At 42.0% G+C, this 17092-nt stretch overlaps 1 protein-coding gene across 1 annotated transcript; it reads right to left on the bottom strand.

The window, feature by feature from the left end:
- Positions 1-833: 833 nt before the first annotated feature.
- On the bottom strand, positions 834-15923 carry prkcda (protein kinase C, delta a). The gene is made up of 18 exons (XM_030052341.1): positions 15858-15923; positions 12227-12356; positions 11848-12047; positions 11692-11758; positions 10972-11128; positions 10418-10449; positions 10083-10168; positions 9235-9364; positions 9052-9152; positions 7861-7957; positions 7609-7736; positions 6191-6364; positions 5976-6067; positions 3285-3347; positions 2820-2958; positions 2504-2692; positions 2081-2209; positions 834-1952 (listed from the first exon to the last, which is right to left on the bottom strand). Exons 2-18 carry the CDS (start codon positions 12333-12335, stop codon positions 1794-1796), a joined length of 2052 nt encoding a protein of 683 aa, XP_029908201.1. The 5' UTR covers positions 12336-12356; positions 15858-15923; the 3' UTR covers positions 834-1793.
- Between the last annotated feature and the right edge of the window lie 1169 nt (positions 15924-17092).

Consider the following 17092-nt stretch of genomic DNA (forward strand, 5'->3'; position numbering starts at 1 on the left):
ACAAAACAAGCTAAATGTAAAGATCCGCGGATAAGTAAAATAACATATGAAAGAAAATAGTAACCCAAAATAAAAAATAAAAAAAAAACGAATTTGTCAAGTACACAACCACAAAAAACTAAAAAATAAGAACAATATTGAGACAGAAAAAACACAATGATATCTATAAGAAATTCATCAGTTGTTATTTTAGTGAGTTTTTAAAAGAAAATCTATTTTTGGTGTGTCTGATGGGCTATTGTTGGGTCTCTTTCTCTCTCTCTCTCTCTCTCACACACACACACACACACACACACACACACACACTCACGTTAGAAGTAGAAGCTCTACAGAGAACAGTTCTCATCATACATTTAGTTAATGGACTTGGCACCACCAAATGGCCACTGCTCATTTGACCAGTATTATACCCATGTAAAAAAAAAAAAACAGTAAATACTTTATTTTTATCATGAAAGAATTGTGGAGTGTCATTCCAAATAACATTGTACATGAATAACATAAGACAGATTTTTAATTTGACCTCCATATTTAGTCACGACCATTGTTTGTGCTTCTCACTTGGAAAACTCCTGTCAGCCTGCCCTGGTGAAACCATTGTGTAAATCCATCTGCTTCTTCTAAAGCCCTCGGTGGGATTATGGGTGGATTATAATCTGTACATGGTTCATACACAAGTACAGTACAGTTCTGTTGCAGTTAATTAAAAAGCAAATATTTTCAGTTCCTCATTAAAGCAGCCATGCAGAAACACAGGAACTGACCCCTGTATTTAAAATAAATTAAGAAATAAATAGACAGCACTATCTCCTGCCTTAAAGTGCATTCTATTATAATTATCAAGAAAGAGGAAAACAAAGCAAAAGCAAGTATTAAAGGACCACAAGCAGACTTGGGAGTTGATGGTTTTTTAATTAGATGTAAAATATGGAGACAGTAAAAAAAAAAAAAAAAAAACCTACATCCATAGTGAACCAATATACATGTTGCAACAATATACATATACAATATATTATCTATATATACAGCCCCACTCATGTCTACCCACTCATGTAACATTACTGCATTTCCCACGCAATATCCATCCGTCTGTAAACATGGTCTTGTCTTGTGATACAGCAGGAGCACCTGCTATTGCTCTGTTTAAATTTGTTCTTTACATGGCACAGTTTAATCAACCACACAAACCAGACACTTTCTGCTTTGCCAGAAAAAAAAAAAAAAAACATGAATTAACCAATCAAAGAAAGGAATTCAGTCAGATCTTTCAAAAACAGATAACATTCATTGATAAGCTATATTGAGAGATGGGTGGGTTTGTTGGTCTGAGGTGTCTGAACATGCAGTCGGCTCATCCACACACACACACACACACACACACACACACACACACACACACACACACACACACACAATCTACTGGAGACTTCAAGTATAAAGTGTATTCCTAAAATGGCTGCAGAAGGTAGCTGTGACGTCAAGTGGAATGTAAGTATTTTCAACCTCCCACCTTAATAGTTATTACTCATACAGTCCTTAACACTTAGACAACTTATCATGCACACAAATACAATAACACCAGTATTTACAAGGGCCCGTTTTTACTCTTATAATTTCTACATATACCCAATAAGGACTTTTTTGTGCTTAAAAGATGGTCCAACAAATACTGAACATGGGACAGCTCGTTAATTTCACAGTTTGATCCTGTGACAGAGCAGATGTCGAAGTGAACTGTCCCATCAACAGCACTGATGTAACCCTAGCTTTACTGTCAAACTGGAATCTGCTCCTCACTTCTCCAGGAGGTGCTCCATCTTGGGATTGATGAATGAAAAACCAGCAAACGCCGACTGATCCATGGAGTCTATGAAGTTCTTATCGCTGTATGAGAGACGGGGCTTCTCGCTGAGAAATTCCCGATCAAAGTTGCTGCAATCATTGGGCGCTTTCTGTAAGTGAACGGAAACATACGGTATCTCAACAAAAAGAGGCAACAGAAGTCATCAATATAGATTAAATGCACTCAAGCCATATCTCGCAGTTATCAGTGTCCTCCAGTCCCCATTTAACAACATACCACTTTGGGTTTGAAGGGGGGCTCCACCTCCCTCCTCTCCAGGGCTTGCCAGTTGATGGTCTTGAAGAATGGGTGTACACGGATGTTACCCACAATTCCCAGCCTGCGAGTGGGGTCTCTCTCAAACAACTGTGGGGAGACAAACAGAATAAGTAGGCCTCCTGGAGCACAGACAGAGGGACACAAAAGCAGTGCTACAGACCCTCGTGAAAAAGAAACAGATAACCTCACATGATATGGTGTATTTCCTGTGCTTTATTAGCCCACAACAAAAAACAGCATCCAGAGACATAAACCACACACCATATATGGCATATGGTCACCTATTTCTTTGTCATATCTTGCATCTGTGATACCAGAACAAAAGGTGACATTTTTCTGGTGCATGTGCTTTCTTATGATGTATATATGGGGGGTACAGACCCTCTCCAGCAGGTCTTTGGCCTCCTTGGTGATCCAGCGAGGGTAGTGCGGTGTGTCCATTCGGATGGACTCAAACAGCTCATCCTCATCGTCTCCATGGAACGGCGACTGGCCAATCAGCATCTCATACAGCAGCACCCCGAACGACCACCAGTCAACTGAGAACGAGTATTTCTGTCCCAGCAGGATCTGATGGACAACGTCATCGTGTTACAAATCACAGACAAGCCGATGTGATAAAACGCAGATCCTGGTTTCAAAATTCAAATACTATACGATAATAAAGCGATGTGTGTCTGGTGGAAAAACACTGTACCTCTGGAGCGATATAATCAGGAGTACCGCAGAAAGTAGTGGCCCGGTTCTCTCCAAACACATTCTCCTTGCACATGCCAAAGTCAGCTATCTTTATGTGTCCCTCGTGGTCCAGCATCACGTTGTCTAACTTAAGATCTCTGAAAACACGATAATTAAAGGAGAAATGAAAAAAAGCTGTGATTTGAGTATGACCTATCTTGCCTTTGTTTAGTCAAAATCCACATATTCATGATCTTTGAATGTTACTTTATGCTTGTATGGTGTTTTCTTTAAGGAACCTTTTGGGGTTGAATATTTAACAAAAAGAAGAAAGAAAGCTAGATAACAGTTTTGCAGACTGGGATATAAAATCCTTGATGCTCACTACACCAAGATATAACCTTATAATTTGAAGCTCACAAAAAGCCTTTGTTTAAGCATGTCTACTGTACATTCAGATGTAATATGCAGTTTGGGGTCTGACCTGTAGATGATCCCTTTGGAATGTAAGAACTGAAGACCACAAATGATCTCAGCTGAGTAGAACCTGGAAGGACAAAAAAAAAAAAAATAAGACAAAGGGGGGCAGGGACGGACAGACATCAGCCACTTGTCTCAAAACCAGGCCTCTGGAAAGCTACAGTGAAGCTATCCCACTACTGAGTTGGCAGCGGAGCACCGGTGTCTCTGCAGACTCTGTTCAGCGAGGAGCTGAATTATTGAGGAGGACATTTGTATGGTGTAGGAGACAGGTGAATAATGCTCTCATAATGGGAAACCTGAGCGCCACTGTCAGCTGAAGGATTAGCCTATCTCTGACCTGCTTCTCTTGTCTCTGTGTCAGGTGAAACAGATTGAGTCCCAAGGGGAAACAGAGCAGCCGCCACTCAAACCAAGCAATAACTGCACATTCACTGTGACCAGCTGACAAGGAGTAAATAGGCTATGTCAGGTTATATCTACTTGATAATTACACTCAAGACAACTAATTGTAAATGCAACTCCTAAAACAAGCTAATACAAACACACCAGGCACATTTTTTAAAAAAAAGGGTGAAAATACTGAACTCAGGTTTTTTAGTATTGTTTTGGAAATGCGCTCTGCTGTGTGTGGAGTCTTGAGAAGACAGACCAGTCTTTCTATGGCACTGGGTCAACAGGTTAGCGCTAGCCACTGGAAGAACAGGGCCCCTGTGCTGATAAAGAGTTCTCCGCGGTTCAGCCGCAGCCTCAGGAAAAGTATTGCATAACCCTAACCCATAGCAAGGAGATGCTTTCCATTCCTCCCGGACATATTGTGCAGGGAAACATATGCTTATGTACATGAAACAAAACAAACATGCATGCCTGTGTAGTTAATGATTAATGCAGTAAGAGATGATGAAATAACCATTATTCTCTCTCACTTTCTTTCTGTCTTGTCCTCTGAGGGTGAATTAGCCATGCAGGCTGTATACAGTTGCTGAGAGAGGAGGATTTCAGCAGATGCCAACAAAGGATCGGGTGTCCGCAGTGTTTGTAATGTAGAGAATTCCTCCTGTCATCTCGTGCGTCCAGAACGCAGCTTAACAACCTGCAGTTTAACTACAGAAGATGTAATGTCTGTCTACACTATCAGAGGAAAGTGCTTATAAACGCTACAGCTGAGTTTTTGAAGTGAAAATAGAAGTACAAATGTGCCATGTGCCAGTGTTTACAAAAGAGCCAACAGTAAATGCATTTATACACTTTGGGAAACAAAGCCGGATCACTGAACTTTAAAATTTGAAAACCAGAGTTTCTGAAATGAATTTAGCTTCTATAACAGGGTTTCAGTCAGGATCTTTTTAGTTGAAAAACTTATTGCCATCTGCAGTAGATTATATTTGGCAGTATGGCTCTGTTCTGGGACCTCACTGCCCTTCTATGTACATACATGGAAAGCCACAGGCAGCAAAGACCCCCCCATAGGATACAGACCAGAGCAGCAGTGACACTGAGTAAGTCAGACACAGCATGTAAAGGAGGAGCCCGGGGTGGAGGTGGGTTGCAAAGAGGCTTGCAGAGGAAGCAGCAAAGGTAGGGAGGCTAAAGCAGCTTAAATAAGGCGCCCTGTATGAGACTGTATGCATAGAGGGGAATCAGCTGAGTTATCACCTGATGTGAGCTGAGCTCAACCTCATGGCCTGCCTGAATTGCACTCAGTACAACCTGTGCTCAGATCTATTATATACTGCTTTTCTCTGTCCTCTTCTACCTGAAATCAAACCCAAATAACTTTCCTGCATTTGTTCCTGCTTCAAATCAAATTCCAGTCCACTTTTGTTTACCTGTGTTTATAATTTCAGGGATTCAACTAGCTCAACTAGACATATCGATGGATTTCAGCCATGATTTTTTTCACATTTATATTACTTAACATCCTAAAAAGCCCCTTTACTTTGCTTTCCAACACATTACTGCCCTGTTTCAACTGTGAATATAACATACTAGGTGATAGCATTTGGTGCAAACATGCTTCATGAGGAAAAATATTTTCCATTTTATGGGTCAGCTTCAAAACACCAATTCTTGTATGCCAAAAGCCCACATCACACCTTGAATCTTTGTTTTTTTGTTTAATGCCTCAGCACAATTTGTGTGTCTCGGAGCACCTGCTCAGCAATTCTGTGAGGTCTGCGATCACAGCAATGTGAGAAATTTGAATCTTGACAGCTGGTGGTGGCAGCACAGTTGCCACCAAGTTTTGGACTTCAAAATGTGTCGTTTTAGCTGTCTAAGAAATGAGCGCTCTCAAATAACAAGAGTGGAAAGAAGTTTCCTCTGGAGAGATTCCCAGTGGTAATGAATAGAGAGGTGGGTGGTAACAGAGCCCCTCCAGCCCCACATACACACACACACCCAGGCAAAAAGGCCTGCTCACTCCTTACAAGGCCAGTCTACTGACAAGAAGCTGTAATGGACACTAGCCCAGAACCAATCCATCAAATACTGTGTAAAAAAACAGAGACAAAGAGGGGGAGAGAATAAACACAGGCTGTTTCTTTATGAGTATCTGGTTTCCATCGATTCCACTGATTGTATGTGTGTGTGTATCTGCTGCTACATGAGCATGTGAGCACTGAGTAACGATGGCAGGCTGTGTGTTGTGTTTTATCCACCACGTCTATATGTCTGCACGGCAGGTGATACTCACGTGGCTCTGTACAGGTCAAAGCGTCCTTTCTCTTGAATATGAAACATCAAGTCTCCTCCGTTGAGATACTCCATCACAAAGAAGAGATGCTCCTGCAGGGAAGTTTCACTGTTAAGGCTGAGGACTGTTTCAAACAATAATATAGAGTAGAGGAAAATGCAAGAGGAGCAGAACAAAGGCTGAATACGATTACTATCAAAGAGAAAAGGGGGAACCTTGGTCTGGAAGGTGGAGTACAGATGTGTAAGGAAGGGGTTTTCCCAGGCTAGTGCCAGCACTCTCTTCTCGACCATAGTGCACTCCACATCATCGTCCATCAGCACCACATCTTTCTTCAGAGCTTTTATTGCAAAGTATTCTCCACGACCCTTCAACTCTGCCAGGAGGACCTGGGAGGAGAAAGGAGAGGAGAGGAGAGGAGAGGAGAGAAGAGAAGAGAAGAGAAGAGAAGAGAAGAGAAGAGAAGAGAAGAGAAGAGAAGAGAAGAGAAGAGAAGAGAAGAGGATTAATGAATTAAAGGTTCCAGTATTTTTTTAGTGACAGCTCTTCGGAGTTGACAAGTGTTGATTAGAGTGTTATTTTCTCATGGAGCTGATAAGGCTCTGACATGAAAATTCAAATACTAAAACACTAAAAAAAAAAAAAAAAAATCACTACTACAATACGCACTAAAACAAAAATCACTTAATAATTAGTAAAACATTCCACCATGTTTTGTATTGAAAATCACAACTTGAACAGCCTTCAGCACTATGAACTATTTGTATTAAAATAATAACATAATCAATGCCATATATTTACATATGAAATACACAGCACAAGTGTACAATTTGCAGAAATACAGATGGTTTTCTTGGTAAGACATATCAGTAGTGTCTGTCCAACTGGAATATATTTACAACCAAATCGATGACCACTGCATTTAAATGAAGGAAGTATGTTGGGTGAAAGATTAAAAAAATAGAGAACAAGCTAACAGGTTATCATGTGTAGATCTAGGCAGACACACACTTCATGAAAACACACACGAAATGATTTGACAAGAGTAGGCAGCGTTAACTGAAAGCTTCCATTAAAGTTAAAATACTAGACTAGACAGATACAAGCTTTTCTGTCAGAAAAGGAAAATAACAAGAATTGACCGGTTGGTGCTGACTTTGGTTGATGTGAGACAGTGTGTACCGCAAAACTGTCAAGAATAAATGAATCAACTGAACTGAACTGGACTGTATTTTAATGTCTTACATCCAAGATGCCCCGTCCTGGATGGACTTACACTGTCTGACGATACAAGTATGAGTATGATATCACACTGCACAACAAATGAGTAGTATCCAAAATATACAAACAAAATTACATATGACCAATTAAAGAGCGTATCCTTATAGTATAAACACAAACATATTAAAATATACAAATACCAGCACACATAGGAACCAAATACCATAAAATTATAGTGTTGATGAGCAGCCTGCACATCTGAGTTGAACAAAAAGTCTGGCTGATGTCCTTTTCCAGATTTTAGAAATATAAAGTAAGCATGTTCAAACTATCTCTAAGTGTTGAATAAATACTGATATGTGTGCATTTACACTATTTACAGGGTGTTGATTTTCACACTGTTTCTATGTACCTTGCCAAAGCTGCCCTTTCCCAGGACCTTGTGGAGGGTGAAGTTGTCCACGTTGACGCGGGTCAAATGAGTGATGCGAGACACGGGCCGCGGGCTGGAGCCCTCCCATAGTCTGCCGTACGGAGCGTCTAATGGACAAACAGAGGTTTCTTCTTTACAGCGGTCACTTGAAGATAGCGTTTACTTTATTTTTCTGAAGGTCCAATATGCACACATGCACACGCACATAAATCAAAACACATCGACACTGACCATTGACATCCAGAGTGGCATTCTTGTTAACTTCATCATAGATTCCAATATCAGTCAGATTAGGAAGGTTTGGATCTGAGCGGCGAGTGGATGATTTCTGATTGATGGGAGAGAAAAATAAAAAATAATTAAAATCCAGCAGAAACAAGACAAGAAGCCAATGTGTGAAATTGGCATGAACAGCAGGACAGAAAAGAGCCAAATCATCATCAAGGTGAGGTGTAACCGATGCCAGTACAGTTTTTTCTCATTTTGTAATTTCAAAAAACACGACTGTAGTTGCAAAGAGAGACACCAAGTTGAATACTTTGACTGTTAGGGCGGGTCGTGGACCAGATGGATGTAAAAAGGAGAACAAGGGAAATGGGAGCTCCACAACAGGACAGTCTCTTGTCCTTAAACACACAAGGATACGGAGCTCAAGTTCCCACCTCCATACAACTACATCTGGGTCAGGTGTCACACACTGGACAATCCAAGGTGCGCACACACACACACACACACACACACACACACACACACACACACACACAAGGGACTGGGTCTTGAGTTTACGACTGGCAGTCAAGTGCCACTTAAGCTGCATATAAATTGACTTCAGACTGAACACAGACTCGAACTGCCAGAGTTAAATTTAATGCTCTCTGAGACCTTTTAAAGACAAATCATCAATTTCTTATTTCAAAGAAGCATTGTGGGTTAAGTATAAAGGTAAGTACTATACTTGGTCCACTACAGAGATAACCCTTTCCTTTAAGTCTAAAGAATATTTAATGATTTTTAAGGCTTAATATTTATAAAACTAAACTGAAGACATTTTGAGACTTTTTAAGGACCTGAAGATACCTTGTTATAACTCATGGACAATGAGTGTCTGTAAATAATGACATTGCTGCACTGCATAAAATGCCGTAAGTGTTTTTTAAGAACTTAAGAATGTTAAAAACTTATATTATCATATTTTATTTCTTGTTGCAGGACATTATAATATATTAAGCACTTATCAGCACTTGTGGCCCCCATTTATATCTTCCTTTATAATTTAATTAATTAATCTACGGTATGCTAATAGCTAAACAAACACACACACACACACACACACACACACACACACACACACACACACACACACACACACACACACACACACACACACACACACATACATGCACATTAGTTACAGCAGCTTACCTGGCTGACTTGTGTGAGCGCCTCAGCTAGTAGTTTCTGATTGATTCCACATAGGTTGGCTACTTTATCCTGACACTTGTGATGTACATTCATGGCACAATCTGCAACAGAACAACAAACTCTGTTGAAGAGGAAGGGGAACACTCACACACCCCTCCAACATATAATCAAGCACATGTGTACCTTCACATTTCAGGCCTTGTTTGACCAGACCCCACAGCAGACTTCCACAGTGGTCACAGAACGTGGGGCTCATGTAATTGTTGATCTTGAAGCGGTGCGGCATGTCGATCTTAAAGCGCTCCTTCTGGAACTGCGGGAACAAACAGGACTCATCACCGCCGAGAAAGACCGCTGGCACAGGGAACACAACAAGTGGCCTGCGCCACTTCACGGCCCTGCGCACCTGCCTCATCTTGCTCTGTTTTGTTGCTCTTCTTCAGCTGGTTCCCTCTCACAACCGCTAGCGTCCCACAAGTGACCAAACTGATCGATCCAAAGTTCCTGTTTTTTTCCAGGTCGGCCTCTAGTCTGAGCTGATTTGAGATGCCTCTATGAAACCACACCCACAAAGCTCCTCAATTCACCATTCAGCTGTGTGTGTGTGTGTGTGTGTGTGTGTGTGTGTGTGTGTGTGTGTGTGTGTGTGTGTGTGTGCATGTGTTGTTTGTACTTGATCATTGCAATGCAGCCACTATCAGGGTGATCTGGTCTTTGATCGTTACTAACAATGAATGTTGATGATCACTGAGAGGATCTTCATTTTATTGGATGCTGAACCTGACTGGTGTCTGAAATTCCTTTAGACTAGACAGACTCCGCTATAAGATTAGGACCAGTAACACCTGCTGGGTCAACAACGTGACCATCACTGTTCGCTATGTTAGGGTTTTAGCATTTCTATCAGTTTAATAACTGCAGTGATGATAACCCAGAGAGTGAAGCCTAAATCATCTAGGCATTTGAAGACACACGGAGAACACTCATGCTGCACACTGCATGGCAGAAAAAGGAAAAATGGTGTTACTTACCACAGTGTCCCGACTGTTGGCAGCTGTACCGGTACATCTGCCAATGATTTTGTCGATGCACTTCTTGTGGATGGCTGCATTGCATTCTGAGAAAGAGTGAAGATGAAAGAGGATTGCACACTTTGATCCAGTAGGTGAGCACATGTTGTGCATTGCCCGAAGCAATAAAACAGTGAAAAAGAATATTTCAACTGTTGAATATGCATTTTTAATATGTGTTGTGTTATGTATAAGAGGCAAATCACAACAGTAGTTTAGTATTACTGGTTTTTGATTTTAGCATTCAGGTACTGTACAAGGGAATTTATAATTTTACAGTCTTATTGTAGACTTACGTCTGCATTTATAGCCTTGCTTGTTGAGGCCCCTGAGGGGAGACAAAGAAATGTGAGTGAGTCACTTCATTCATTGATCTGCTCATTATTGAATGCTGTTAACGACGAAGACTGGAGATAATGTGTGAATGGCTCACTGATGAATAATTTGTTGATGATAATGAGCAACCCTGGTGATTTGTGTATCAGGATTTCCTTTTTGCTCAAACTTCCTCTCCACTCAGAGTGGGCTTCACAGTGTAAGTAGTGCAAGTGGAGACCTTGAGCCATTAAAGGGCATTTAACATAACTGAGATTACAGTGGCAATTAAAACTGAGTCGTCTCTGTTGACTTGGTGGTAGAATAATGGTGTCAAAGACATTACAACCCCAATGTACTTGGACAGTGGGTCTAAATACTGCTGTATACCAGGAACTGTCTAAATATAGATTTTTTTTTAACATTTGCGAGAAGTCTACTATCTCACTTTCGAGTCTGTTTGATTAATGGTTAATGAGTTCCTCCATTAGCTGCTACTGTATGTTTCTAGGTGTGAAAGGCAAGCTGGACTGACCAGACAAACTCCCTGCACACAGAGCAGAAGGTAGGCTGTCTGAAGAAAGTGGCGATGAACTCGTGGTTCTTTATGAAGTGGATCTTCGCCTGCTTGATGGCGCCTCGTCTGCGGTTCAGGGTAGGGGCTTCCTCCTCCTTCACAGGCTGCTTACGCTCTTCCAGACATAGACAGGAACACACATCAGTCATCCCAGAAAACAAAGGTCATTCGGTGTAGGTCGCAAATTGATAGCCCTAATGGTAATCTACAGGGACCCAATAGGAATGGCTCATGTGAATGCCTGTGATGAGATTAGATTAGCAAGGAACTACATTTACTGAGAGGCAGGAGAAGTCAGCTGTATGTATTCAGGGCTGGGAGGGGCAGCCCGTGGACAATAGAGTGAATATCAGACAAACCGAACACTGGCTGCAGAGCTACAGATAAGATTCAGCATCATGGCTTTTTCCAATCACTAAAGTTAGGATTCAAAGATAGAGAACGCTCTTCCTTTTTTTTTTATACTTTTATACTTTTTTTTTTATACTCTTCACACCTCCAGCATGTCTACTCTTGCTCTGTCGTGGCATTTTAGAAACAAAGCTGTTGTAAAGCTGAGGAAATAAGGAGCAGACTGATATGTGTTGAAAAGGGTCGAGATTATAGAAAATAAGCCAAAAAAAAAAAAATAAAGGAACTGAGGAGAGCAAAGGATGTTTTCATCTTATTGCCTTTCACCTGTATCAGCTCCCTCCAGGAAATACTGCACTGCCATCATCACTTTGCCAGAAGGCTGGAGATCCACCTGAACACACAGAGGCACACAAACAGAGTTAAACACAAACGCCTTAAATATTGCTCTGTATGAACACAAGCCGAGGTCTGATGTCCTACCCAGAATTCAACACGTCCATTAGCTTTCTTGCAGCGCTCGGCGAGGACAGACACGCCGACAGTGACCTCAGCCAGTGGCTCCTCTGCTGTCTTCATCAGCACCACTTGCAGCACACGGCCCTCGTAGATGTGTGCATCAAAACTGGCCTTCCATGCCGGGTACATGGTGGGTTTCCGCTGAACGAGGGTCTTACCTCGCTCTGGGGAGGGGAAGAGAAACAGGGAGAGAGGAAATGGGGAAAACGTGTTTAATGTTTTAAAGGCAAATGGAAAATGGGAAGCAAACTGCATCTTTGTTAACAGACCATGACAAAGATCCTACAACTTCTGTAAAAGTATAATCAAGGGTTGCAGTTCGCTGTATCAGCGAGTTTCTCACCAGTTGTCAGTGCCTCCTTCATCTTGATGGCACAGAAGGGAGGATCGGCCAATGGGGGCAGGACCCCCAGGTCGTACGAGTTGAAGGCGATCCTCAAGAAGGGCGCCATGGAGACGAGTACCGGGGTCACCTGCTCCAGGACACGGACAAACAGACAGTTAACCTGGTTACAATTATTTAGTGACATGTTAGTTACACACACCTGCCTGCAAGTTGGCATAGACCATAATCCAGTCCAGAGTTGGGCGATACGGACAAAATAAATATGATCTTTCATCAAATACCTCAATATCAATATTGTGACAGTATTGCAGGGATGACTACTGGTGTATTCCTGAGACATTTAAACACAAAAGAGTTTTCATAAACACTCATTAGCAATGATGAAATGATGACCAGCCACATGGAGGCAAATAACACAAGAGCTAGAGCAGTCTAACAAATTTCATTCCTTTACTGTTATGCAGCCTCTAAAACCAAGAAAAGACAACACTTACGTCATATCACGATATTACGATATCCAAAATCCCAAACAATATCTCATCTCACACCGTAACATCAATATAGTATTAATATATCACCAACCCGTAATTCAGTCAGTTATAGCTCTGTAATCAACAGCTACATGTTTCAGTCACTACACTGACTTAATATATTGCATACACCTCCACACAAACCTTCACAAACCACAAGGCAGCATCAATGCTACTGATTGATGTTTAGGCACAAATATAAGTACTGTGCATCTATGTTTTATGTACTTTATGAATGGGGGGGGCTTAAGTGCCAGGTAGTTAGATAGGTGTTAACAGGTAGTGCACAAAGGAAATAAAGAGAGTGCACAGAAGCTGATTTTTTTTCTTTCTCTCTTTTCAGTCCATCAGGTGCGGAGGACTATTTACTGTAGTTTCACACTTGTTTTCCCATATTTCACTTTTCACACAGTGTGCCATTTAAAAACTCCATGTATCCCCTTTTTACTTTGAGTACCTGCCACTCCAAAACTCTCTGCACAGGTCTGAATTCATGAATAGTGAAAGACCACACTACAACAGAAAGAGAAGATAAAATAATGCTCCTTCAACTGACATTAGTACGGCAGACAGATATGGACACTGTGTGCAAACACGTTCCACGTATGCAACCTGTAAGACACCTTTCACTTAGCAATGTGTGAGAAGGCTGTATTAGCAGGAACATATCTGCCACTGTTGAACCACGATAAAATTCCCAGCAGGTGCAAACAGCTGACACCGGCTGCACTGAGACTTTGTACTCACTCCATGTAACCTCACCCTGAGCCATTTCAGAGCAGCCACACCCACTTACAGGAGGGACATGGCACTTTTGGACACATTGCCAGGAAGAGAGGAGTGTCAAACAGCAATGTGCGTGCGTGTGTGTGTGTGTGTGTGTGTGTGTGTGTGTGTGTGTGTGTGTGTGTGTGTGTGTGCGTGTGCAGTACAGCCCAACTGCGGCAAGATTTTTTGATCTGGTTCCAGTGCCGGTCGCTGGGGTTAAGGTTAATCACGCCAAACATCATTATTCTGTAATTCCAAAGTAATTACAGTGAAGAGCTACCACGCAGCTTATTGAGCTTCATGATAGCTTAGTAATACGTGCATCATCATTATCATCATCATCATCATTACATTTTCAAAATCATCACAATCAGATGCACCAGGGATTTACATTATAAGTTAATCAACGGTCTAAGATAAATAAGCCAATGTTAAAGTGTAACTCCAAGTTACTGCTCTAGTATCTATCAGTAGACTACCAGTCTATTTGCTGGCATAGTGTTGTGGTCAAAGCTTTAACAGACTCTGCACCGCAGGTTTCTGTGTGTGTAACGCTAATGGAGAGCTGATGCCAACACATGATAACCTCATGTGTTGGCAACAACCTACAGTTACACCCATGATGTTTTAAATGCCTTTTCTGTTGTTTCCAAATCTCACATATGAAACTACAGCTCATAATATGAAATGCGGCGGTGATACTCTTTGGCCCTCTCCAACCTATTTTACCTCCTTGTCATTGTTTTCCTACGGTACACGCTTTTTGAGTGTTTGTATTTGCAACAGTGGAGGTATTTGTCTGCATTACTGAGCCAGAGCAAGCCTCAACACGTCCCTAATCCAACTGCAAGCACGCAGCCTCCACAGTAGGCCTACATGGCATTCACAGTCTAAACCCATAACCACCCACACCAAGACAAGAAAAGTAAGAAACTGAGCAAAAAGAAAAAAAAAAGAGGAAAAAAAAAACAAATCAAGGAAGAAAGAGTGGGCGCACAAAGCAGCAGGGGGGCATCAACAACAATGTGCACTCCTACTGCTGAGTGCAGTGACGTCAGGGGTTTTGGGTGTTAATCAATACCAACCTCACTGTGCGATTGAGGGCAGTAGTGATTGATTATCCAGCACACTGTACATGTGCAGTTTCGATTAGCCCTGTTTGTTAAATTCAGTGCTTATGCCCCGTAGTCCACCACGATTTTTACATCTTTACACTTCCTGGTATGTGCATATGTCCTCCTATACTTCCTCATTCCAGCAGGAAATGTCAAAATCAGACAGAAAAGGCAGAGAAACCGAGAAAGATTACAAAGTAATTACAGCTGTCTGCAAAGCTCAGTTGTTGCTCAATGTGACAGCATCTCTTCAATAACTTCAAACTCATTAGATCTCTGTCACACAGCCACACACACACACACACACACACACACACACACACAGTCCAGCAGCTGACATGGACACACTGTATCTAGTTTTGAACTCCCTCGCCTGATGATCAAAGTCAATCAACTGAACCACACACACACACACACACACACACATACACACACACAGCCACATTGAGGGCAACACCACGCATGGGTGTGTGCGCGCGCGCGTGCCCATGTAGGAGAGTCAACATTAACCTGAGCGAGGATCAGTCAGTGCATCTGTCTCTTGCTGCATCTGCCTCAATAGGATGTGGTTGAATTTCAGTTGGCACCACACAGCCGCCACTCAACTTGCAACTCACACACAAACATGTGCGACCGAATTCCCTGTAAGATCAATAAGTATGAATGTTTTATTCAAAAGGGGGGGTAAAGATAAACGCTTTAAGATTGTTTTTCTTTTTGTCTAAAATGAGACTTTTTGGTCTAGAATGGGACTCCCCTCTCTGTTCAGACTTGTCTGCATTCCTCCAGGACTGCTGCAGCGCTTCTGTTGCCTCGCTTGACTAACGAGGCGACGCCACTTAAACAAGCTGGTAGCAAATATTTAAATCAGAACACATACTCGCCGATACTGACTGTCGCCCGCAATAACCAAACAAGTGGTCATTTTCGCTTACCAATATAAGGAGAGAGTAAAGCCTGTTGGTAAAGGCTAAGCCGCGCCAGCCGCGTTGCTCCATACAGGTTATAGACGTCGCATCAAAACTATGGTGAAACTACAGAAGATACATTATGGTATCGCGGAGAGACTAAATGAAATAGCAGCGCCGGCTACGGTTTCTGTCCTCATGCCTCTGCTCTTAAAGTCAAGTTTATGCAAACTCCAGAAGGAAAGGGCTAAAGTCGGTGAAAAGAGCGTGAGAATATTAATCATAATGATAATGGTGGCTGTCTCACCTCGTCTTGTAAACTCTTCTATGTTGGCGTGACTGCAGAACGATGAAAGTTGCTCTTTCTCTTCCCCTCGGTTTTTTCGTTCTGTGATTCTGTCGATTGAGGAAGTGGCGCGCGCTGCAGGCTTTCTCGGCACACTGTGACGTTTACCAGGTACACACACACACACACACGCACACACACACACGCACACACACACACACACACACACACACACACAAATAGCAGCCGCACACACATACACTGTGCCCCAGGTGACCTATTTGAATAAAGGTTTTGCGGTTTTGTCAGTGATTGTTATGTATCTTTTTTTTTTTTTTTTTTTTACAACAGACGCGTGTCATTTACATAATGTTCCGATTCACTGGTTTTACACACTAATACCGCATGTTAAATTTTCTGGGTGGTGATAATAATGTGGTGATAACCTCCTTACACCACACCTGATAACCTGCCCAGAAACCTGCCCAGACAACTAGTGCTGAGAAATATAGATCCACATTTTTTCTGGTTGAGTGTGCCCTAGATTATTTTACGGTCTGTATGTGGAGAGGAGGGGACGGTGGGCACTTGGATTTTTGTACTTAAAGTCTCTCTACCTCTTTGTGTTGGGGATGAATCACATGCTTGGCAGGCTGCAGGGGTAGGTTTTTGGTTGGAGCAAGGTTTTTGTTGGTGAGGAGGTGGCAGAATTGGCTCCATCCTGCAGGTCGCCTCTACTTTCTTTGCACTAAACTTGCACAGGCGATCCAAATATCTCTGTTCTCTTAGTTATTTCTGCACCATGCCTGCCAGCCCAACCTAACCCTGTACCTGTACATGTACAAATAAGGTAGGACAAAAGCTCATTTACTATATGCCAGCCTAGCTACAATATGATGGCATTAATGAAAGTGAATTGAGCTGAGACCCAAATGAGAAATGAAGCAGACCAATTCCTGGGTCACGCTATAATAATACACAGTAAAGTGTTTAGGTGCAGTTTACTAGCAACCCTTAGGTTCCCTAGGGTTCAAGATGGAAATAATAAACAGGTGTATGTGTGACTGCGGTGCAAAGTTAAACACTGAGGTAAGGTGAAACCTGCCAGGAAGAGGCTGACAAGACATAGGTGTGTCAGCGTTCCTCTCACTTCATTACATAACAGAGAGATTCTGACTCATGAGAGGCCACAAGAAATCCTCAGCCGTCTCAGTGTGTGTACTTAGGTCTTTACATCTCAGCTGCACTCCTCTGAC

This window comes from Myripristis murdjan, chromosome 5 (genome assembly GCF_902150065.1).
Source record: "Myripristis murdjan chromosome 5, fMyrMur1.1, whole genome shotgun sequence".
NCBI classification, from domain to species: domain Eukaryota; kingdom Metazoa; phylum Chordata; class Actinopteri; order Holocentriformes; family Holocentridae; genus Myripristis; species Myripristis murdjan.